A 25,965-nucleotide genomic window follows, 5' to 3' on the forward strand; every position below is an offset into this window, starting at 1 on the left:
CTGATCCTTCATTGAAAGCTTCTTTATAAGGAGCCGTTCTAGGATTCAGCACAAACAAACCAGCATTCAACTATCCTTAGCTTCCCCATTTTTGGCAGTCCACTGTTCCTTTCTCACACCATCATTTGCATCTCTCTGTTAGAATATACATTTCAAAGCAGCAATGTGGTTATTCATGCTGTGTACTGGCGCAGCACTTCAGCTCTACATTAAAGTCATTAGGCATACCTCTCAGGTATGCGCTGGAATAATTACTAATGACATAAAATCGTAAAAATGTAGCAACAAGTATCTTAATCAGTGTTGGTATGCACAATTAAATAATCAGAATTTTTTTTTTATCATCAAAGATGATAAAATATTTTGTAACAAAACCAATAGCAAACTCTCTAAATCTGGAAATCTTATCTCTTCATTTGGCATTTTGCCCTATGGTATGTGTCAGGACAGACAACTGTAAGGGAGTTTGCTGACCTTACAATTTTTGACCCTAAATTGATCGTATTGCTCAGAAAATTGTTTACTAAGCTTAATCAACATAAGAAAGGTAGTAAATCATAAGTGTTGATTATCTGGGTAAAATTACTGGCTGAAGCCAAATATTTAGTTTGCACCATGATTCAGTTTAGAGCAAAGGATGTTAATTTTTTACATGTTGCTCTTGATTTTGACTGAAGCTCTTCTTCGAACAACCACTATATATACTATGTACAGCAGCAAAGAAACACTCCCCCCTACTTTTTGTGATAAATGGCTGTTTGTGTATGCAAATAAGGATACAGCAGGCAGACAAATACTTGACTCTGTTCCCTGGATTGCTTTGCAACTTCCTTCTTCCAAGTTCTTCCTTGACCCTCTTTGAGCTCACATGTCGTAGGTTCCTGATGCATCTGTAAGGCAACCTGCGCATACCAATTGCTATCATTTCTTGCTATGTACCTCAGATTCCAGGACTGCTTTAAATTTTCATGGCTTCCTGTTTAATACTAGGTTTTATAATCATTCATACCATAGACTTTCAAAAAGCTGCACTTCTTCATCAGGAAAATAATACCACCATTTACTGAATGGTAATTCAGTAATCACAGCCCTGCATAGTAATTGTTGAATAATAGTAGTATTTTAGTGGAAAAGGTTCAGCCAAATTTTTTTTTACATGGTAATGATTTTTTATTGTATTGTATAGTTCAAATTTCACAGGTTTTTCCTCCCATTGGGATACAACAAAGCTGTAACATGTCATTATATGTAGGAGGGCAATTCCATAATGGGACACATCTCACCTCAGTGGTTATAACAGTAATTAATAAATGCATGCTTTTAACTAGCCTGTGATACATGCTTTTGTTGTTTGGTTTCCAAAGGACCTGGGAATACTAAGGTGGCAAAATCTACAGCAGTGCCTCCGGGACCCCCAGTGTATTTGGATCTGGTGTACATTCCCAACCACAGCAATAGCAAGAATGTTGATGTTGAGTTTTTCAAGAGGGTGCGGTCGTCCTACTATGTGGTGAGCGGGAATGATGCTGCAGCTGAGGAGCCAAGCAGGGCTGTTCTGGACTCCCTGCTGGAGGGCAAGGCGCAGTGGGAAAGCAACATGCAGGTAGGCTCTTCACTTCTATCTCAACCCGGAAATCTAAACTTTCTCAGCTGTGAGAAACTACAGCACCTCTGGGGTGGATGGCAGCTACCAGAAAATGGGGCCCTGTCTTGATTTGAAAGACAGGTGTCTGCCAAGGAAGGCAGGAACCTCCCTTGGAATGGAGACTATGACGCCCCCCTCTGAATTACTATCACTTTGAAATTAAGGGGCTTTCAGGCAAAGATATGGGAAAAGGAATAACTGTTCTTTATTAGTATGTATAACAAGGCAAACAAACAACAATCATGGCAGCAATAACAAACAAAAGAAGATAACCCCAGAAAACCCAATTAGCAGTGTCTTCCCTGCTCTTTAAGCAATTTCCCTGTTGGTCACGGCCGGCAGGGGGCGCTGCTGCTCCCGCCGGAAGGGGCGGGGCGGGGATTCCGCCAGGCCGGCAGGGGGCGCTGTGGCGCGGGCCGGGGCCACACGCGGTGGTGGCGGCTCGGCCCCGGCGGGAAGGGACGGGAGAGAGGCTTTGCTTCACAAACCCCCTGGGACAGCCGAGCCCGGTGCCCCTGCAGGACTCTGAGGGGCAGCCCCAGAGACTGCAGGAATGAGCAAAATCCTGAGGTGGTAATGAAATGTATCAGAAGCTCCAGGTAAGCAGGCAGACGGTGCTGAGCTACAGTGTAGCAGGAAAAACTGAAGCAGAAGCCAAGGAACGGAGGGGGCTGTGCCGTGGCAGCTCACTAACACTGCAGAGAAAGTATCCCTTGGAGGGGAAAGAGGCTCAGAGATCCCAGGGTTTCCCCTGAGGCACCTCAGCAGATGGTGAAGGTCCCTGTCTGGTGAGGCAGGGTGTTAATAAGGCCCCAGTGCAATGGCCACTCTTACAAAGAGAGCTCCACTCATGGTAGAAGGCAGCAGAAAACAACCCTGTAGTGGTGGTGAACTCCTCCCACAGCGACTGCAGCCTTTCTCCCATCCAAATGATGAGAGGGAGGAGAAAGCTAGGACCTGCACCTAACACCTGTTCCCCAGACCAAGTCTCCCCATATCTCTGCCCTTCCCAAAGAATGCCCCAGGTAAAAAGAGAGAGTAACTAGCTGCACTCCTTCCCTGAGGTGTGGCAACTTCTTTTGCCTCTTGTAAGTATCTGGGTGTTAGGTGTAGCAACACACATGAGAGAAAATTCCCATCAGAAGAATCCTAAACCCCAGCAGGCCCCCAGGCTGGGCACCAATGAAACCACTGCTGATGAGTGAAGCACTCAGCTGCTCCCACATCTCTGGCCCTTCAGACCAGTTCCTGTTTTTTAAAACAGTTGAGTACTGGTTTAAAGGGGCAGTTAGCTGTTTCATAATTTTACTACACCACCTATATGATCTGAGTTTGGTATTGTTGCAGTTTTAAGTAGGGAAGAAATTTTTCACACTTCACAGAGTGTTTTTGCTTTTGGAAATTTTATGTGCCTTTCCGTTATGATGAATAAGTAAACAAAATATTTGTCTATAATCTGAATAGTTATCAGTGCAGATTACAACCTGATACTTCTCTTGAAAGCTGTATCTCAGCACCTTACAAAACCAACATTTTATTTTGATAAACTACTTATTTGCAGTCATTCTACCTTATCTATGTGTTGATTTCCTTTTATCCATCCATTTATTCCAAGTATTTATTGCATAAAAATCCACTCTTTCCAAAACATACTTGTTGGCTGGGGCTTCTTGAAAAGACATTTTGCGTATCAACGGTTTCTCTGGTCCATTCAACACAACTTTCATTTTGTGTTGCAGGTGACTTTAATCCCAACCCATGACTCAGAAGTGATGAGGGAATGGTATCAAGAGACCCATGAGAAGCAGCAGGATCTCAACATCATGGTTTTGGCAAGCAGCAGCACTGTTGTTATGCAAGATGAATCTTTTCCTGCATGCAAGATTGAACTGTAAGAACAAGACCGTGCGTCACACGACTAAACTTCGTTTCCAGAAATTCTTCAGTTTGAAAACACCTTTTCTGAAAATTCGACTTACCTATTTCAACTGCTGAACTATATATCTGCCAAATGCTATACTGTGTCACATGATGCAATTCACTAATATTTTTCAGTCCTTGTTGGTTGCTAAGGGAAATAAGTCTTCCCGTAGTAGAGTACAAATTACTGCGAAAATACAGATCCAGTTGCATCTCCACTGAACATTTTGAAACCATGCACTAGCAACCCCAACTGACTTTTGCCAGGTAGAGGCATTTGCCCTCTAAAGAAACACAAAGAGAGAAAGAGAGGGGTAGGAGGAGAAAGTAGTATATTAGTAGTATTAGGTCTGCATTAGTCTCATGGCAATAGATGTATCGCTTAGTACAGTCTGCTTATGTTCTCACACGAGAAGAAAGTTTTAAATTTTTATCAATATGAGCTATCACTATGGGGATCCTTTTTTTAAAGAATTAAGTTAGCTCAAAAATAAAAAGAAAAGAGAACATGGCTAGGAAGGGATGTATGACCTAATCACTCATCAGCAGCTTTCCACTTTAATTTGAACTCTGCATACTGACACACCGTAACAATCATAGGCCAAATATGCATGTAGTCTGCACCCCATCCAGAAGTCTAAAACCTTTCTTACAACATGCAGAATTGTTGGTCTAAGGCATGCTTCCATGAAAAACCCACTCGCCCCAGCCAGAACTGACCAGTCCACATGCTTGAACACCCATGTTCACTGTCGATTAACTGAAGCAAAATACCAAAGCAGTCGGGAGTACATACAGTAGACAATTTGCCTTAGAAAGTGACTTGAATGTACAAAGAAACTTGATGCACTTATTTTTTAATGCTGAGACAGCAAATTTATAAAACATCTGTGTAGGATCATAGTTACACCAGTAAAGAAGCGTGAGTGTGCATGTGTGGTATTAGGAACTTATCTGACTGGTCAAATGGTTTGGTGCTATGAATTACATATATTAGTTATGTGAACACTTCATTGATGCACCTGGACAGCTCAACAAGGCAAGATGAGCTTTGTTTTGAAGGCTCCTTTCGTACTGTGGAAGCAAGATTGAAGTGGTGTCCAGTATCAGAGTTACAAAACTAAGTGAAACATTCAGAATGATGGAAAAGGTTACCTGTGAGCCTGTACAGTATTCAATCTTCCTTTGTCTTACCTGATTTTATTTGTTTAATTTAAGAGACATGGAACATGGGAACAAATGTACAGAAGCCTTTCTTTTTAGTGCTGCATGAACTTTTAATACATGACTTGTAACAAACATTTTCATTTCAGGTAAATGCAAAGAAAAGTTTTTCAGGTGAAGGTATTCTTCTTAGTAGTTTTGTAAGATAAATGAGTAGTGTTGCTTAAGATTCTAGTGAGAATGGATATTGAGGTAAAATTTATTGAAAACAGTCAACTCTCAATATCTTTTTGGGGAGAGGGGGTATGGAAGGATACCCTCGTAAAATTACTCTGTTGATGATGACAGAGAATGGAATTTGAGAAGCTGACTGCCCAATACTTAAAAGGTTGTAACCTACATTCTCAACCCTCACAAGATCTTGAAAAAGGATAGAACAAGCAATAAGCTAAAATAAGTTCCTTCTCTTTCCTTTTCCTTCCCTTTCTTTCCCTTCTCTTCCCCTTTCCTCTTTCCTCTATCCTTTCCTTTTCTCCTTTCCTTCTCTTTCCTTTACTCCTCTCTCCTCTCATTTCCTCTTTTTTTACTCTTTCACTTCCTTTCCCCTTCCTTTCCTTGCCTCTTCCGTTACTATTCTTTTTTTTTCTTCCTTCTTCATGTCTCTCTCCTTTTCTTTCTCTAGACTGCTTGCTGAAGAACAGCACCACTGCTCTGTGATTTAAGACAGTTTGGATTTTTCAGTCTCAGAAGTTTTACCCCAATTTAAAAAATCTTGTTGCATTGCAGAAGGCCTGCAAATCTGAATTTTAGAAGGTGTAAAGGCCTCCAGCACAGAGTTATGTGCTGGTTGTATGACTCACTATTATGGCTGGTATTAAGTTTTACAATGTAGTGAACTATGACCTCATTTTTTCTCTACTTATAATTTATTTCAATTTTACATTGTTAGGATATTTTTGTTTAATAGGTGTATGTTTGCACTCCTAATTTTTATGAGGGTTTTTTAATACTGGTTTAGGGTATTGTAAATGTGGGCTTCTTATGCCCATTTAATGCTGTGAATTACTGTTTGTCAGTGGTTGGGGTTTTGATTTATTTTTAATGTCTTCTCTTTTTTTAGGTTTCTCTAGCAATGCTGTTTTATTTATTGCTATACCTTTTAAGTAGTTAAGAATAACTCAGAGTGACTATGGCACAAAAGGCAGATGGAAATGTATTGTGAAAACAAGCATGTTTGCTGGGCTCATGTCATTCACTTAAAAATGCTTTTGTAATACATAATCTACAAAGATATGGGCAAAAATTTTGGCAGAATAGTTGTACTATTTCTACAGTTCTTTCTCATTTGTCCACTTTATTATATAGGTCAGAATTCAAACCTTTTGAGTGGGTGGGAACAGATTTTCTGATTTTCTGACAACACCTGAAATGCTTTGTATCTCTGCTTTGGTAGAAAGCTGGTTTAAGTACAGCAGTGGTCTTGTGACTAATCTCACTTGTGCCACTTACTCCTGTGAATCAGGAGCAATTTCATTACTGTCAGGGAAGTTACAGTCATCTGATCCTACTGTAAATTAAATTTGAATCAATCCTTAAATATGCCCAAGCAAGTTAATGATGGCTGAAGCATTTGTTTTACTTCTGAAATAATAATGATAATTAGACAGTTACAGTTAACCTTAACATGTACATTTGCTTTATTTGCTGCTACAAGAATATTAAAACCCTGGTCTGGCTATTCTGAGGTATTGTAATGCCTTCCATCTGCTCCCTTCCAAATGGCAATGGCACCTAGATTCAACACAGCAATGAGCTCCTCCATTGGCTCCTCTTGCCCTTAATGACTTTCCTGCCTGTGGAACTAATCTACCTGTGCTAATCCTAGTACTACACAACTAGTTTAGTGTAACAGTCATCAAAATGTACTGTGTACATTAACGATGAGTGCTGTTGATCAGCATAGATTTCTAGGAGCATGGTTTGTTATTGATTACTCTAATTGTAAAGATTCAATATCTTGAGTGCAAAGAACACTCCATTTCAATGATGGTATTACCCATAACAGCATTCCCAGTCATGATCTTTATGCTATTAATATAATGCTTCATATAATTCAATGAAGAATTAACTTTGGGGATCCCATCCCACTCTTGAACTTCGACAGGGCCTCTCTTGCATGCCTTTTCAAAGTCCTGTGGTGGGCCTGACTCATTGACCTCTATTTTCACCCCATCTTTCATAAAAATCACTTTTGATTTTTTTTTTACTTATTTTACATACTGTGGTGAATGGAGATAACTGTGTATATGAATGTTGGGGTTTTTTTAATTGTCTATGATAGCTTATGCATTTTAGGAGAGTTCTGGTACTCTTTTACTAAGATTTAATAAATTTGTTAATTGACTTTTCAGTCCCTCCCAACACAAGCAAATGAGCTCCAAAGAGCACTTGCTGTGCATTTGGAACATCTCCGTCATGCGCTTCTCTTTGTTCATCTGTCGCCAGAGGTTCTTGCTCAGTAATGATGTTTTTGAGAGAAATAATAATTTTCTTGATCTGATTTGCTAAAACAATATGAAAAAATATAATGTTTACACTTGAAAGAAAAGCTTTCATCTTTTCACTTAATAATTGAACAAAACACTAAAATTAACTAGGGGTAAGCATTTCTTAGAATGCAATTATATTATTCACCTGGTTTAAAAATGTTTGCTATTAAAAAAAAAGAAAAATCTCTTGTTTGTTGTGACTTTACAAAAAAAACCAAAAAAAACCTCCAAGTAACTAAATAAATCAATGGCATTAAATATAGAAAGAAAAAAAATTAAAAAGCAGCTTCTCTCTACTAGGCTAACTAAGAGCTCCAGATGGCAAGGAGCTACCTCTTCAAGACTGGGCTGTAATCTCAATGTAAAAGACGAAATCTGAAATATGCTTTCACGCATTTGCATGCAGCCATTATCTTCCAAACTATGGAAAGAAAGTCTTGTGGCTGGCTGAGAAGCACCTCACACACCTCCTCTCTCTTGTTCTGAATGGTGTTTGTGTCAGTCTGCAGCTGTGTATGGTATTATGTCTTATAATCCTGCATCACTTCTATTCTATCCAGTCATATCTAATGTAGAAAATTAGTTTCCAGTGAAAGTAATATGTAGTGCTTTTATGATATTTGTGTGCAATATCCCCTCTTCCATTGAGGATATTTGATGTAAAGGAATCAAACTCAATTCCACAATAAAATACAAAAGTGGTAAAGTGGTGTTGACATGTTTCTTGTCTTTGTGTATGTATGTATTTTTAAGTTCTCCCTTTCTCTTAGTCATGATTACCTAGTATATGGGGGTTTTTTTCTGAAGATAAATGATTATTTGAATGCCAGACAAACCCCAGTCACTCCTCAGAAACTGGAAGATAAATATGGAAGGATACTTTTATCTTGTGGTGTAAAGCATTACCATGAGATACCATGACATGGCTTCTTTTGTTGTTCTCATTTCTGTAGTCCTCAGCAGAATGAGAAAACACCTAATTTTCAGTAAGTACACAATCAGATGATGTCAAATAAAGTTACATCAAACTGAGCCCACCCTGAGGTCTTTTCCAAAGTTGTAGCAGTTCCACAAGAATGTGCAGCTTGTCTGCAGTAGTTATGGACACTTCCTGACCATCACTGCCCATTCATCTTGGTTAGAGGGGACAGAGCATTTGGGGAAGCTGAGCTCTCACTTCAGTTTTTTTACTCTATGAAAGTTAGAATTCCTCTACTGCTGTTGAGGGATGCTCTAAGATCAGGCTTTCTGCCTTCATAGTTGCTTGCTTTTGCAATGCCTGCTGTACTGAGGTACACCAGTCAATGGTGATAGCATGAAAGCAGGTAAAAGCTGGGGCAGCAAAATGCAAGGAGAAGCAGAGGTCCTGTGGAATTTCCTTCATCCTCAGACAGCCATCTTCTTTTGCAGGCCCTTATTCATCTACAAAGTCCATCTACAAAGTGTAGCTTCTTATGACAACAAGAAACGCTGCACTTGGCTTCAATTGGGCTGAGCATGGTGAAATAGAGAAAAAAGATGACTAGATGAGGGAAGTGCTGCAAATCTTATATCCTAAGTATAGTTCTGCATATGTGTACATCAACATTTTCTAAGCTGTTGTGGCAGAGTAACTGGTGCTATGTAAAATATATTAAAATGATTTTGCAAAGGAGACCAGGTCAAGCTTCAATCCCAGTCATTTGCTTGCTGATGCCTAGCTCAATTCTGGACTTACATAGGTGTAACAGGTGCCAGGTCAGCCTGGTGTGTAGTGTTTGGCTTGTTACCTCTAGGTGCCACATGAAAGCTCCTTTCTTCAACACAGCTTAACAAATTCAACACAGCTTAACAAATTTAACAGTTTATGAGATTCTGGGGCACTTACAATTTGGAATGGGTAGAGTTTAAGAGTAGTAAGACTCAGTACTGTGCAATTGCTAGCTGAGTTCAGTGACAACTTTGATTTCCATAGGGACACTGATCTAGAGTAGGTGGCACAGTTTTCTGCCATGTTTAGCATCAAAAATTACTTTTGAATTCATGTTTTGTCAGTAATTTTTGACCTATACTTCATTCTTCACTGTTTTATTTTGAAAGAGTCACTGTCCCAAGTTCAGGCTGTCAGTAGTATAGCAGTAGCTTCTCTTCTACAGTTGAAAAGCCTTTTCCTCATCTCAACAGTTCCCATCACTAAATTTCTGGAAAGGTAAATTTAACTTTACTCTCCAAAGATGTGCTCAAATATTCACATCTACTTTGCAGAGCTGAATTGTAGTTTGTGCATAAACTGACCCAGGAACCTCAGCAAATGGAGGTGGATAATGTTTATTGGATGCAGTGGATGCTGTTTAGTGGACCACACCTGAGCAGTGATGACTTTGCAGGTCAGAAATCCCTTTGTACCAGCCAACCTTCACCCAAAGTGTCAAGCATCATCGTCCTAGTTGTACAGTTTAAGGGTGACCAGAGAACCTTGGGATAGGCAGACAAGCAGCTGGGACAGGCCACTTCAAGAGAAAACAGGTGCTTGACAGCAGCACTGTGTGTAGGACACAGCATATGACCAGGTCTGAAAGTATCCTGTAACCTTATCTTGGCAAGGTCAGGTGTTACCATAAATAGGGCCCATCTGTGCAAGGCTTCTGGCAACATTTATTTGAGCTGCAAGGGTATAAATATGTAATTTTCTTGTGAATAATGGATAATGACCTTCAGTGCTTTGCTGGAACTGTTCTGCCAGTAACGCTCCAGGGTGAAAGTTGCGTATTCGCTTGCCTCAGCAGCAGCTTATTTGGTGTCTGCCATGGGTTTGAACTGGGATGCTGCTTTTTTTCATTTAAGAGCAACCGAATTCTTACCAACATACCAAGCAGAATTTGCATTTTTTGGCCTTTCTTTTGGCAAGTATTGTTGCAGGGTCCCTCCCAGACTTGGGAAAACATGGGAGAGCTGTTAACATTGTTTGGCATGTAAAAGTCTAGCAATGCTGTACCACACACACTACCACAGTCAGGTATTATTTGGGCTGCTCATCACAGCTCAGGGACTATGCATGCCAATGTACTACTGCTTATAGCAATGGGAGATTTTCTCCTGTCTTCAGCTATAAAAACACTGAGACTGGGAGAGTAAGTAGGGAAATTATTCAAAAATTTGCACAAAGAAAGATGCACTCCTGTGATTTAGAAATATACTGACAAGAGAGAAACTGCAATAGCTTTAATCTTCATCACAGCTGTAGTCAAACGAAAACAGGATGTGAAGGAACATTTCTAGGAGAGGTGTTCCAAAAATAAGAGCTAGTGTTACTACTAAGAAAGATTTTGGTCTGTCCCCTCCAGGAAATATTTAGCCTATCTATATTAGTCCTATCCACGTATAGAAAGGTCTAGACAGCTGTCTGAAACAGGACAGCCAAGAACCAGAAATGCTTCAGAAAGCTTGAGAGCATCCTAGTGAGAAACTGCTCACTGGGTTGGGAGCTTGCACCAAACATCAAATCAAGTACCAGGGAGCAAGGCTAGATGAACTCAGAGCTTTTTGTGTTTGTAGAGCACAAAGCTGTTTTTTTTTTTATACGCAGATTATATGCATCCACATTCTTCCCTTAGCATCAGAGCTCACATTTAAGCAGCAGCAGATCAAAAGCGACTGTTTGACTTCCCTGCCCCTCCTCCCTCTAAACGTGGACAGCTGCATCACAGCAGGCGATGGCGAACACAGCAGAGCACTCATGGTTGCAGGCATCTGGACTAGGAAAGGCTTTTGACTACTTGGGGCCCAGTTTCACTCCTAGGTGCTGCTTCAAACTTCTTTTTTAAGAGCAATTCAGCAAGCAGGTAAAAAACACGTTCTGTGTCCAACATGATTTGTGCATGGGGGGCAAATAATCAAGTCTTAGACTTCCTGGAGTGGGAAGGAGAAAAGCGGGTAAGTTAAGCCAAGTTAGTTGACGTTCTGTTGATTTTTCATGCTGTTGCATTCAGTACAGAGCTACTATGTGTGTCCTCCTAGGGAAGATGAGCATATGCCTGAACAGCACTGGTCTCTGAATTAGCCTGTCTCACAATTTGTCTTACTGCTGGCCTTGCTCAAAGCCAGCAGGTAGGATAGAACACCAAAGAGGAGAGTACCTTCCTCCCCTCCCTCAAGCTTCATTTGCCAATACATTTTTTGAGCATCTTGAGATTCAGCTGTACCCATGGTCCTCAAACCTCAGGGTACTCAAGCACTTGGTACCCAAGCTGCTTGCACAACTGAGATGTGCATGCAGGGCAGAGACATGGCTAGCCTACTTGGAGAAGGAGAACAAAAAAATGTGAGATGATACATAGGAGGAACTTGAAGGGAATCACAGGTGAGATCAAAAAGGAAGCAGCAATGAGAATTGCTGGAGAATTCAGGAGGGTGCAGTTACAAGTATTGAACATGTAAGGATTTGCTAGGTGCGAAAATAGTTTGGCTAGACAAAACATTAGAAACTGGTTGCTGTTGAGACCATGGTGAAACCTGTGATGGGAAGGAGCAGGACAGTAGCTACTGGACCATGGAGAAATACTTAGCTGGGCCCTAAGGAGAAGAAGGTCTCTGGTGTGCAGTTGGTCCAGCTGGTTGAAGTGTCAAATGTGGTTTCTCACTCAGGTTGATACCAAGGGGACAGATAAATGAGAGGACTTGGCTTTTGGTTTATATCATAAATAATCTGGATCCTCTGCTGTATGTCTTGGGTTTGGTGTCCTTCATCTGGCCCCATGAATCTGATTTGCTGCCTGCAAAGCATTTTGCAAAGAAACCCCTTCTCCCAAGGGCAGAGGGGGATTTGGAAGAAGACTGGGGAAAAGGCAGAGGAAAGTTGTATCTACTGGTTTAAGTTTATGCTTTGAACTGCAGTCAGAGGACTCCAACCCGCATGCCTGGAGTAAAACAAAGAGGCAACCTATAATATTCATTAGCAGGCTACTCAGAGCTCACATGAGGATTTTTTTCTCCTATTGCTGTAATAGTTAAATCTAAATAGATGGAAAAGAAAGGTAGTTGTGGGGGAAGTGAAGCCAACCCTGTGAGACAGCAGGGACACAGCAGCTGGCAGCTTGCTGGAGCTCAATTAGCATTAGCAGCCTGGTGTATCTACCAGCAGGCTGAGGAAGGGAGGGTGGAGGTGCCCTTCACCACTCCACCCTGCCAGAAACAGGCTCCTTGTGCTGCCAAGAGGCCAACAATAACCAAGGAGAAACGTTTAAAACCATAGTATAGAGAAGATCCCAAGAGCTGATGCCTATATAGAGAAGTTCATACGGAAATTTGGATGCAGGAGTGATTGTGAAATCTTTGGAGCTACAGCCCATGTTCTGAAACTAAAGAACTGAAATATGTGGTCAGGGAAGGGAAGGGACACTACATTCTCCTGTGTCTCAATTAGGATTGACTATGAGTTCTTTAAAGCCACTAGTTTTATAGAAATTGTTCTTAACTGTGTATTTGGCCTTCTACCCTTCCTCAAGGCTCCCAAGATTCTCCTAGTAATCAGAAAGCATTTAGACCAAGAAAGAAAAAAAAAAAATAAAAATTCAGGGGACTTGTGGCAGCGGTCTCAGGGAGACAAAGAGTTACATTGTCCCACCCCAAACCCCTTGAGAAGGGCGGCCCAGGGGTTCTGATTGGGTTTGAGTCCCTGGGGGTTCTCCCTTGGTGTGCTTCTACTGGTCCCTGACCCTGAACTCCACCCTCAAAGGTGGAAACCCTTAAGAGTTCTGTCCCTCAAAAACCCCTGCTGTGCCTCTGTTTGGGGCTCTCTGTTCTGGACCTGAGTTTGTTCTCATACTGAATAAATGGTTTCATGAACCGGGAGCCCGTCTTGTTGGTGTTCCATGCTGGTCCCCAGAACCCTGCTGCTTCCCTGGACGAGATCCTGAGGTTGCTGACTGCAACAAATGGTGGAGAATGCATGGCATCCAGTGAAGCAAGAGAACAGCAGGACCCAGCTCCATGGACACCCTGTAAATCCCCGGCTGATGGCTTGAGAGCCGGCGAGACCCCCGCCTGAGAAATGAGGACTCGAGAGCACCTGGCAGGGATACTGGGTTGAGAGTGCCTCGGGCATGGGGAAGAAAAGGGCTTATGGAGGTGTGGGAGCTGAGACCAGACGCTGGGAAACCTTACATCACCCAACGAGACGTATTATGGTCGATATTAACGTTATGGACGATTATATTAACATTATGGACGATATCAACATTATGGACGATTGTATTAACATTATGGATGATTATGGATGGTATCGCTCTTCCCATGGGCTGTTTTTTGTCTTCTGTGAAGTTCCTTTTTTTTTTTTTTTGTGTATACCTCCCTGTACCTTCCCCTTTCCTCTGTTCCTAAGGGTAGGACAAAGGGTGAAAAAAGCCAAGATGGCTCGGGGTTGCTGCCGTCTCCCCGTCATCCCGGTGTCTTTCTGCCATCCCATCCCCTGTTTTCCTGGAGGCAGGCAAGGAACGGAGAACATCCAGAGTGATGTGGGTCTGCTGCCGTCTGCCCGCCGTTCCGTGTCCTCCACCCCCTGTCTTTCCATATTCCCGTTCCCTGGCTGGGAAAGTCCGTCCCGGACCGCCCCCCCCATCCCAAGATGGCGCTGGCCACGCGGTCTGGGATCCCTTGTTTCCCGCCTTGCTCCTTCTTTTCCGCTCCCGAACCTTCCCTTCCCCCAGTAACTCCTGCTTCGCTCCCACCCCTTTGTTCGGCTGCTCCACCCCTGGGGGCTCTGCCTTTTCCATCGTGAGCAACACCTCCTCCAGGGAAATCGAAACTGTAACCTGAGCTCCCAAAGCCAGTGTTTCACCGAGATCATCTAAAGGGACGACGCCCACATGGGAGCCGGAGCCAAAGCTACAGAGATAGAAGAATTCTGCCCCTCGTGAGAGGAGATCTAAGAGCTGCACCCTTCCTAAAAGAGAATCCTAAACTGGAAGAGACTGAACAAAAAAAACCATTATGTTTGTATTAAGTACCATCACTGTTTCATTTGCCCAGCGTGGTCCGAGATTTAAGTGTTCGTTTTTAATTCTGTTTTTTTTCCTGTTTGCTTAATGTGTTTTGTTACTGAGTTTTTGGTGTCCCACAAAGCAAAGCGGGTGCTCTGTGGAGGAGGTGAGATTTTAAGGTGTACATTTAGAAACATTTTAAGCTCCTAATTAAAATTTGAAAGAAAAAAAAAATAAAAATAAAAAAGGAGCAGATGTGGCAGTGGCCTCAGGGAGACAAAGAGTTACATTGTCCCACCCCAAACCCCTTGAGAAGGGCGGCCCAGGGGTTCTGATTGGGTTTGAGTCCCTGGGGGTTCTCCCTTGGTGTGCTTCTACTGGTCCCTGACCCTGAACTCCACCCTCAAAGGTGGAAACCCTTAAGAGTTCTGTCCCTCAAAAACCCCTGCTGTGCCTCTATTTGGGGCTCTCTGTTCTGGATCTGAGTTTGTTCCCAGGCTGAATAAATGGTTTCATGAACCAGGAACCCGTTTTGTTGGTGTTTGATGCTGGTCCCCAGAACCCTGCTGCTTCCTGGACGAGATCCTGAGGTTGCTGACGGCAACAGGGACTTTTCTCAAAAGTTTTCCAGGAAACTCCACTGCTAGACAAGCCACAAAGTCATCCACTTACCTGGCTGAAGACAGCACTCTCTTATTCCTCTATGGGAGAAACTATGGGACTTGCTAACAAGATGGGGTCAAGGACCTTAGTATCAAGTTTCTTGGACATGAAAGAGCAATCAGGGTCTGAGTATGTTTGCTGGGAATTCTAAGAAAGGTATCTGGTGGTATTTCATCTATGCTTTCCTACACTTAAGTTCACAGGTCTGCAGCATATTCCCATTGGATTCACAGTGGGTTTGTGGTATGAGTTTTATAACTGCAAAGCTAGACAGATGCACAGTAAAACTCGAAATGCTTATTCAGACCCTGTGGTAGAGTAAGACAACAGTGCTGTTGCTCCGGTCTCCCTGTTTTAAAGGACCTTGTCCCACTATGCACTCCAAAAACTCCTGGCTGCAGCTGACAAGATTCAGTGGGAATGTATGAAGGGATGGATGCTGATGCATCACAAACACAATCAATGCACTATGATTCTTCCCTCCCTTGCCACTTCCTTGTGCTCTTGTGAATAGCTACATTGTTTTACTGATCTGAAGAATGGGGCATGGGACCGTGAAGGGAATTAGGTCAAAAACCTCATGAAACAGTGTCCAGAATATAAAAAGAAAGTGCACTGCAGTATGAGGCTCCTTGGTGTGTGCAGAGGTGACTGTGTGTTTCTCTAGTGACTAGAAGTGGAGCAAAGCAGCACCAGTAAATGCAGAAATTTCTAACAGCATTACAGTAAAGACACATCTGAATGCGTGTACAATTGCTAACTCACCAGGCTGAAACTCTCCATAGTTCTAAGAACAGACTGAAATTAGGCTCCAACTCTGTGCTTAGTAGCTTGAGTTTTCCAAATGGGTTGGGAAAAATAAAAAAACCCAATCAATATACGTTAATCCTCTTAGTGTCTGCAGTTCAGAGTAGCAAAGGCATTCTTTCCTGTGAGAAAATCCTACTGAAACAACTTGTGTTTGAAATTCTTCCCTTTTCTTTTGCTGCTTCCACCCTCTAGACCTTCCGTCACAGGCAAGCTACTCCTTATGCCTTTGTTTCTTTGTGTTGTCTCTATCCTCTCTTGCCTGGCTGACAGTAGAAGGAAAACACATCATATACAGGACCAAGATTTCTAAACCACATGTGCTTTACTTCAAGAAACAGACAAAGCAGGATGCTTAATTTGCATACAGCAGTCATACCTGCAGCATGATTGAAGTGAAATGTTAATAATGGTGAGTACTTCAGTTCATTGGCAGAGGAGTGCATAGCACTGCATTCCCAGTTCCAGTACTAAGCAGATGCTTTAGCTAGCTTCCTAGCTTCCATTTCCTGCTTAGCCTGTTCTCTCATCTCTCTTTCTCTCTCAATGAGAAGTACTTGTAGTTCTTCCCACTTCTTCAGGTTCTGCTCATGTTTCGCAATGTCTTCTGCTTCACATTCTGGCAGTTTTTCCTTGACAAGCTGGGTGGTCAGGGTTAACAGGCTTTCAGATTCAACCTTGCCAAGTGAATGCAGTTTGGAGTACAGCTCCTGTCAGAAAAAGAGATTTGGTAGGGAGTTGTCAAGAAGAAAGCCAGTCAATCACAAAACAATCAGACACAAATCACTTTTCTACAACCAACATAACACTAAATTATATTATAATTATTATTATTATTATTATTGCTATTGCTATTGCTGCTGCTGCTGCTGCTGCTATACAGGCCAGGTAACTATAACAGAAAAGTGTTTTAACTCTGGTAGTTTCTACTATTTATTGGAATAATAACCCCTTGTGTATTTGTCTTTTTAGCAATAAAACTGAACGAATAAAATTTCATTTTTGTTAACTACTCAGATTCTCTTCTTTTTCCAAGTTCAATTATCTGGTATTAACAAAGATCAGCTGACCAGTCAGCCACAACAAATATAATTCAGACACTTTGGTTTTGTGTCTTCCCTCAAAACCAGCTGCATGATTTCATCCAAACTGCCTGCATCAGCATCCCTCCCAACAGGCGCAAGTCACTTCAAATATTCTTTTTCTAACAGCATACTAAGTAACTCCCATAATTTTTTTTCCCAACTTACCCTGTCTGAGGTGTGACTAGACTTACACAGATTATACAGCAATGTTAAAGCAAGGGGTATTTTTTCAGGGATATTCTACACTGAAACAGAGCAAAACCTCAGTAAGGAACTCTAGTTTTCTTTCTTAAGCTTTACTTATCTAGATTTCCCTGCAGCATAAAATGTTAATTCGCTTAAGATGATGAATCATCCAGTGATACTATTTCTGGCTTTCTGTAATCTTCAGCCCGATGGCTCCTTAACATTCTGACTAATTGCCTTGAAAGTACAGATACACAACCAAAGAGAGGATGATACAGCACTGGAAAATCCTTTATCCCTTGTTCACTCATTAGGTAAAAACACACTTTCCCAGCTCTTCTTTCAAATAGAACATTTTACTCAGCCGAGCACTTGCAAGAATGTTTAAAGGATGTGTTCTAAGGAAAGCTACACCCATATTTCCTTCATTTGAATGAAACTTGTTTTGCATTGCAGTACAAGGGAAAGAAGATGTGGGGATATGCTGCTCCGAACAAAATGGCAGTTCTAGAGCCATGCAGATATCCAGAGTTCCAGTTATCACTCAAAGTTTACACACTGTGCAGCATTCCTCTTACCCAAGCTCTCACTAGCAATAAACTGCAAATGCATGTCCCCCCAGCTCCTATCTGGAGGCTCTGCCTTGTTCTTAGATAGAAAACTATTATGTCTCCTCTGAGGCCTCTCCCCTTCTCTCTCCCTCAGCCAATACAACTGTGGGCTTTGTTGTGTTTTACCTTGGAGGTCTGAATTGGACGGACACCAGATTAAAGACTCTTTAAAATTCTAGACATGCAGGTCTGAGGGGCTTACATATTTGGTTCTGTCTCTTTTTTGATTTTATCATAAAGAATGAAGATAAAGCCAACGTCTTCAAAGGTAATGGAATTAAACCAAACTCAATAAATTTATTTAGGTGTATTCGTCTCTATTTTGTTTGAGATGTCAGCAAGTACACAAGGCATCAGTGAGAAAACTGAAGAGACTGTACAGCTTGGGTCTGGGAAAGAAACTTGACAATTATGCTCACAGATTAGTTATGCAGTTTAAATGTAACTAGTTTAGATCATTCACACTCTTCCTACTAAACTCTACCAAGGATGTGCTGGAAAGAGGCTGAACTTAAACACAGGAAATTGAACTACAGAAAGGCAATAAACTGTTTAAATAAAAAAGCAGGTCTTGTCTCCTAAGCCATTACTGGCATCACTGGTATCCTGGAATACTTCCTCTTCTTCTCTTATACATGTATACTATACATCAGTAATACTGATTTAAGAAAGCCGCAGGCTGTATATCCAGGTACCAAAAAGACACATTCTTAAATGGCTAAATCATGATTTTTATGAGCAGTCTCCAGGGCTCTGCATGCAGACAAGTTAGGGAAGAAGGTGCACTGCTTTTGGAGAAGGTGCTCCCAGCATTTATGTGATAAGATTTTTGCCACCTACTGATCATTGACATAGATGGAATGAATTGCCTGAAGAACACTATAGAGAGCAGTGAGCCTCAGCATATGGGATCTGAAAACAGGTAATTACAACAGAAATGAGTGTCAGAGTCTAGATTACAGCTCTAACAGCTTTTTCTGGAAAGAGCCCAATGCCCTCAGGTCCTCTTTGTTTTAGTGGAAGCAAAGGACAAGTATCCCTATCAGTTAGACTTCCATGCCTTTTTCAGGTACTTTACAAGTGGTTGTTCCGAAGGTTGGTAAGAGACACAGAGGCCATTCCCATGGAGGAGCATGTGTATGTCTGAAGCAAATCCATATGTTTTTCCTTGCATTCTAAGGTGTTATTTGTCTAATTGTAATTCTGATTTGTGAAACAGAATTGGGAGTGCAGGAGGCAGAAGCAATTGGTTTTGTCTCAAGGAGAAAGACTGGGACATACTGGCAAATTAATGCAGGGCTAAACAAAGTGCAACTGAATTGTTTTCAGCAGCGGAAGTGAAAACCCTCTGCTGGGGTTACACAGAAGGCACAGATGATCTGTACTGGGACAGCAGCTGGGAATGCATCACCAGGTTGACTCAGAGCTGCCACCTTCCCCCACACTTGCATGGATTTCTAGTGCACTACTCTGTCCTGTGAACTATACCTGTAGGTGTCCCAGGGCTCAGCTGATAAGAGCCACTACTGCTGGCCTAATGGAATTGAGAGAAGAATCCAGGAATTCCTTCAGGCATAGCTGAAATGGCATGCTAACTTAAGACCTCCTTTTCTCATTCACACGACCAGAAATTTTGGCTTGTTACTGTTGGATGCCTAGATGTTACAGATGCCTTTCTCATATTCAGACTTTTCTGGTCAGATTTTAAACATTGGGACTAATTTTTTGGCCAAAAGTCACTCCACACTACAGAATGCCTGAACTGGGATTAATTATGGAACCCATGGAAAGACTGAGCTTAGAAGAAAACTACATTCTTGACACTAGTCCCCAGTTTGATATTAAGAGCTCATTTTGAGCACCCTGCATTATTTTCTTCAAGGCCAGACAACTGGTAGACAGTAAGAGACACATAAAAATGTCCCACTCCCTTCTTCAAAGGTCACTTGTGTTTACCTAATTCACTGTAATTCATCCAGGCATTAATTACCATATGCTGCACACCCACAGATTCTCAAACACCTCAATTAAAAAGTTTTAACTGCCTACAACACAAGTTTAGTATCTAAAGATTAGTGGCAAAGTTATGTGAGTAAAAATTAAAGCAAAGAAAAGAGTGTGTGTGCATATGTGTGTGTGTGTGTGTGTGTGTGAGCTGAAACCATAGCATACTAGTCTTTTAACTTTTGAAATTTCTTTAGAACAGTCTGTATCCAGCACAACTGTCCAAGGTCACAGCCATCCAGCAGAGACAACGGAAACTGATGGGCTATGGAAAGAGTACGGCTCCTGGAACTGTAAGCCAGGTAACTTTGAATCTGACGTACTTGATTTTTATCACAGCACAAATCAGAGATGATAAAGTAAAATTAGGTCATTTAAGCTCATTTATAGCTATGAGATGATTAAATAAAACGCACTTATTATATGGATGTGCCCTAATGAACAGCTTTCTGTGCTTGTTAATATTATCAGCATGACAGTCTAAAGATAAAAGGAAGGTGGTATGAACCTGACTTAATTCTCCAGTCTGAAAGTACAAGATACAACATTCCTACATAATTACAATGTACACAACTGGACAACAAATTCAGGGTAGTTTCATATCCATTACAATTTATTTTAATGAGCAAGAGCCCACACAAGGTCAGATAATGGGTCTCTAATGACATACCACTTTTGAAAACAGGACTGGAGTTATCATTTTGATGTATGAAAAGTGAAGATAAAATTCCAGCAGACAGACAAAAGACAAGTGGCCTTGAGCATTTATGTCTTTGTAGGCTGCTGCTTCTTATTTGAAGTAGTGAAAATATAAGGTGACATTAGTTTCAAAAATGCCGAAGAGAACTCCTGATGCACTGAAGAGGTGCTGGTCTACCAGCCACAGTAAGTCAGCATCTCTGTTTTCTAGTAGGGATCACAGAGATCTACCACAGCTTAGAATATTTAGATAAATTGAACTGTCTTACCTTAAATCGGCTGTAGTACTCAGGTACTTTAGACTGCTCTGTTTCTTCTGACTCTGCACATTGTGACTCCTGCTCTAATTTCTTGGCTTCTTCAGCAGATTCTGGATCAGGTTTGGCTTCAAGGACAGACTGCAAAATGGTCTCCAAGGCATCAATCTGAACAATCACATTTGTCATGGTCAGCATCAAGTGTTTGGAAATAAATTAACACAACTGTCATGTATTCAAACAACTTAATGAATTACCTTGTATTTTGAGATGACTTCTGTATATGCTAAACAGAAAACTAAATTCTAAAAGGAAATGAGACAATCTTGGAAGAATTCTGTACTGTGCTTAGGATCTTGGAATGTGTGGCTCTCACTCACAGTCAATGCTTTACTTTTTGGGCTCTACTACTGCATATTTAGAGATGCAGCATTAGTAAAGAATCAGCAAGAACCTTCTTTTACAAGTTCTTAGCTATTCACTGAACAAAGTAAAAATACCTCTATACAGATAGTACTTTTAAGTATTAATAGCATTTACTATTTTCAGAGTATCAGTATGCAGACAGAAAGAATCTTCTATGGACTTACTGTATCAGAGACAGATACAACACCAGAATGTTACTCTACAACCCAAAGCAAGATGAGCAGATCCTTAATTTGTCTAGGGTTTGTAGTCAGAAAAAAATCACAAGTGTATTAGGCTGAGTTCTTCAGATTTGAAGTAGGAAAGATCCCTCCAAAACCACACACCTGAAGAGGTAACTCAAAATGGTGGAAGTTGCAGATATGACCTGTCTTGGACTTTCCAGTATTATACTGAGAAGCTTCAGAAATAGAGCAATAGGTAGGAGTACCTGCTGAGCAGTGCCCTGGACTTTTGTTTGTCAGGAGAGGCTGCAAGTCTAGTAGTAACATGAGCGAAAGACAGGCTCCCATCATCAGGGACACCTTCAGGAATAAGTACCAAAAAAAGGAGGAGACACCTCAATGACATTTCTATGCTCCAGCCCATGTGGTAGTGACATACTATGTTACTCCTAAACTGTCTGATTCCAGGATCAGCCTGATTCCCCACAGCACTCCTAAGCCCCGAGTCCCTTATTTAGTGCTGACCTCATAAATGGCTTGAATCTATCCATCCTCCCTGATTGAGGGCAGTAAAAACCTTCTGGAAATCACTCTGTCAGCTTTTTGGACTAGCACCACTCAGGTTATCATCTGAGGGCACAGAACATATACAATTAGCCATGAGAGCAAGAAGATGTGATAGTTCATCCTTACTGCTAAGAAATATGTCTCTGAGTAGTTTCAAAAACTTGAGAAACAAAGGTGTCTTGCCATACCCACAGACATGTGTTTCCTCTGACACAGATGCAGGTGTCTCTAAAGGGAGGGCAAGGCTTAGAAAACAAACTTAAATGGTCTGTGGCAGTAACACACACTCATTGCCAAGGACATGCCAGTAGACATTATCACTGGCTCATCAGCTTAAGCAGTGATTCGGTTCTAAACATTACTTCTCCTGTCTTGTAAAGGCCTCTGAAGTTTGCAGGGCATCTTTTCATTAACAAGGCACAGAATTCACAGGTCTTACTGAAGTTTGTTTTATATAAAATCCCCCTTGTTCAGTGGGCTATAGCCTTTATACTTACAGCCTCTTTACAGATTTTGATGTCCCCTGACAATGAAGCCACATTCTCCATCACTTGCAAGGCTCTATTAAAATATCCAGGTGTCCACATCAGTGGCATTAGATTGTACACAGCTCTTAATCCTTTTGTCAACTCCACCTTCCCTGTGATAAAAACACACTTTATTGTTAGTGCTTCAACATGTGAATCTTAATGGAACCTGTATAGGTTGGCTCTGGTTTCTAGCAGTGACAACAAGTGTCTTGGCTCTAGTGGTAAAAACAACACACTTTTACAAAGTTGCTCTAATAGAACTTCCATTGCCTTATTTTATTAAGGTGCCTTCTCTTTGCTCAACTTCATCTAATTATGTGCATGTTTCTGCTACCACCCCACTCCCCACCACCCAGACATTTTGCCCAGATGGAAATCAGAGTAAGTGGCCAGGTTTTCTGATTGTTTGGCTTTCTAACAGCAGCTTATAGAAGGATGCCTGAAGATCTCAGACAAATGTCTCCTTAACTTTCAGCTGACTGTTGAGCATGTGCACACTAAATCTGTTTCTCCAGATTTACCTCTGCAGCCTCTAGGGTTTACTCACACAGAACAGCACATGTTTTGGCTAAGTACTCAGCTCCCTACCCCTGTTTCTACTGAGGCTTCCTAAGAGAAAATATGGGACACCCAACAAAAAAGAAATTTTGGTTCTTGATATAAGACAATCTATGGAACAAGGTGTTCATTGATTTTAGCAGGACTTATGATGTACTGCACCACTTACAATGTGGCTTTTCTTCTGACAGTAATTACTTGAGACCATGAAACTCCTGCATAATAGAGGAAATGCACATCACATTGTAGTTGATGCAATTTACAATGGTTGTCACTCATGGGCTTTGATTTTGTTATTGTCAATATAGCAGATAATAACTCTTCAAATGTAGCTTACAGGAGTTGTGTCCAAGCTCTCAATCCAATCTGCACCCTGGCTATAATGACACAAAACTATCAAAGACAGCCTCTTCACAAGGAATAGAACAGTTTAGGAAAAGCAAGGTAGTAAGAGCACAAAGCCTATGAACCATGGCTAAATTAAAACAGGTGAGGTGCTTTACGCCACTCTGTGCCCATAGACATCTTTTACTCTCAGAGAGGTCAGTTCCATTAGCGGTGGCATGACTTTGGAATATGTGACACAGAAGTAAATAGCTTTTGATCCACTGAATGTCCATATTATGGACCAAGCACTATTGCTCTCAGACAAGACTGAAGTGCATTTTTGAAATACAGCCACTACTCCACCAATCTATATGACATTTAAAACTCTCCAAACTGAATGCCAACTGGACAGCAAAGTCTCTGTTTGTACCAGTATCTCCACTGGATTATAAACTACAGTGCTAAGAAAAATCCTGCTTTCAAATTAGTTTTCACATTTATCCCCCTTTTTGACTAAAAATGAGCTTTTTGTTTTATAATCATGATAAATACAAATCAGCATCCTAACTCTGCCACCACACATTGTATTTTGAGGTGACATTTGAAGAACAAATTCACTTTTTGTTGCCCTCAGTAATGCAGTAATGAAACAAAAAATTACATAAATTGTTGACTACTTACTTAGTTTCTAGTAAATAATCATTTTGTAGAGAAGAACAAAACCTATCTGTACTATACTCCACTAAAGACTCAGAGGAAATTCAAGAATTGTTTGCCCATTTCCCTTCCCTTCAATTCTGAATATACTCTGATCTAACTTCTCTTTAATACTATATAGCAAGTTATTAACAGTGAAGACCTTCTAACAGGATAAAGGCAGATACAGATAAAGGCACTGCTATCTGCTGTTCACAACCCCAACATTCACTTCACACTGACTAGTAAAAGTTCTAAACATACATAGTGCTTTCTAGGCTGCACTTTCCTATCTCCTAAGGTTTAAAGATTATTTTAAGACGCTCATTATCGGGAAGAGACTGTTGTCCATAACCTTACAATGTGTGTCACAGAAATCTGTATTTTAGTGTAATTTTTTTTAATTTGTTTGTCAACCAAATTCACCAATTCAACTGTTATTCAATAATATCTTCCCTCTTTCAGCATCTAACCCAAACTTGAAAGGAGCCCTAAAATTGCTTCTGAAGCTGTCTGATGAATCAAATTCAAATCAGTTCTACCATTCAGGCTGACAAAATAAGTTCACTCGTACCTGTGAAATTGTCCTTCCACTATTTTTTTTTCCTTGCTTTCTCATTGACTACATTTTAGTAAAGCAAAGATGCCAATTTAGTTCAGCCACTGAAGACAAGAAAGGAAAGCTGAAAATGAGGGAGGTAAAACTTACCAAGGAATGCATAACCATAGAGTTGGGAACTAAAACCCACAGTGTTACTTTGCTTTAGACCCGTAAGCAGTAGTGATGCTCCAATATTTCTCTCTTCTTCCCACTGCAAATAATTTATCAACTGAGTAAGTGTTCCTTAACAAACACAAATACAAAATGGCAGCTAAGACAGCATGCATGGCTTTCATCACATCTTAGCAATAAAGAATCATTAAACGTGTCCAGTGTTCAGTTATATTATTATCTGTCCTAAGGAACAGTACAAATTGTACTGAGGAACAACTCTCTTTGCAGAAGACTATAAAATGTGAGTAGCTGAAATTTTTCAAGGAAGTTCTCCTTACTATATCTATCCCTACCTCTTAAACCAAACACAGAAAACTGGTGCTGAGCATTATGAAGCACTGAATGGTACTTTGAATGGTGTATACAGATAAAAATATTATTTAATTGCTGACTCTGGATGGGATTACTTCAAAATGCATATTAAGTCACAGCTATATAAATAAGCTTGTCTTAAACATGTCTTATGTTCACACCACCCCTGCTTGCACATTCAGCTTTCATGAAACACTAAACAGATTGAACAAATGCTTATCTTCACATTACGGATATGCAAATATGGACAAACACAATGGAAAAATGAGATTTTCATCCCTTTGCTTTTCATATACAAGTGACAAAGAATACTTAATTTCTAGGGAACGAAGAATATATCCAAAAGGGTAAATATGCTTTTCTTTTCTTTGATGAAAGCTCAAATTACAACCAGTTGGGTAAAACCTGAAGGCAACTGTAAAATGTATTTTAGAAGATGCTTCATGTACCACAGATGGAGGCTTCAGGCATCTGCCATACAGATGACATCATGCTATTGAAGGCTTGTGCCAAACTGCATTGAAAATAGCTTCCTACAGAGATCATGGTAGAGCCCTTTACTGACTGTGCCCCTTCTGCAAAGGTAGAATAATGCAACTTCCAAGACCCTGAACTGTCACTTTGGCCTTAAGCAAGCAAGCTGTAAATAATAAACTTGTAATCCTTGGAGACAGGACAAATGTAACAAATTTAATTTTAAAACAGGTAAATAATAAGAAGCAATACACCCAAAGCCAAATGGGATACAAAAAAAACCTACTAAAAATGCTTTATAATTTTGCAACATCACCATCATCAAGCTCTAATGGTGAGCAATACTCAGCTTGATGGGGTCCTGTACAAAAGGTGGTAACTCATAGAGGCTGCTGTGAACAGAAGTATCAATTCATATCCTTCCAATGGGCATACATTACATCAGAAAATCACTACACACCCTCCCTCTTTCAGAGAAAGGAGAAAAAGGGGTGACAAGTAATTTAATGGTTTTCATACTTGGTTGTTTCTTTTTTCCTTTCTTTCTTTCTTCTGCAGTTGCAAAAATAATGAGAAAATGGAGTATTTTT

General features: G+C 40.8%; 2 protein-coding genes across 2 annotated transcripts in view; one reads left to right on the forward strand and one right to left on the reverse strand.

The window, feature by feature from the left end:
* The window catches only part of MAP1B (microtubule associated protein 1B), a 69,736-nt gene extending 61,763 nt beyond the window's left edge, over nucleotides 1–7,973 (forward strand). The window contains exons 6-7 of the mRNA XM_014252375.2: nucleotides 1,365–1,603; nucleotides 3,385–7,973. Coding sequence (XP_014107850.2) covers nucleotides 1,365–1,603; nucleotides 3,385–3,540 — 395 coding nt within the window. The 3' untranslated portion in view covers nucleotides 3,541–7,973. The remainder of the gene's footprint in view (nucleotides 1–1,364; nucleotides 1,604–3,384) is intronic.
* Nucleotides 7,974–16,010: 8,037 nt separating this feature from the next.
* MRPS27 (mitochondrial ribosomal protein S27) overlaps nucleotides 16,011–25,965 on the reverse strand; it is a 43,574-nt gene continuing 33,619 nt past the window's right edge. The window contains exons 8-11 of the mRNA XM_005522711.3: nucleotides 24,524–24,626; nucleotides 22,201–22,343; nucleotides 20,559–20,714; nucleotides 16,011–16,414 (exon numbers count right to left, since the gene is read on the reverse strand). Coding sequence (XP_005522768.2) covers nucleotides 16,175–16,414; nucleotides 20,559–20,714; nucleotides 22,201–22,343; nucleotides 24,524–24,626 — 642 coding nt within the window. The 3' untranslated portion in view covers nucleotides 16,011–16,174. The remainder of the gene's footprint in view (nucleotides 16,415–20,558; nucleotides 20,715–22,200; nucleotides 22,344–24,523; nucleotides 24,627–25,965) is intronic.

This window comes from Pseudopodoces humilis, chromosome 4, assembly GCF_049639895.1.
Source record: "Pseudopodoces humilis isolate 2021_Gansu_Grassland_sample_001 chromosome 4, ASM4963989v1, whole genome shotgun sequence".
Classification (NCBI taxonomy): domain Eukaryota; kingdom Metazoa; phylum Chordata; class Aves; order Passeriformes; family Paridae; genus Pseudopodoces; species Pseudopodoces humilis.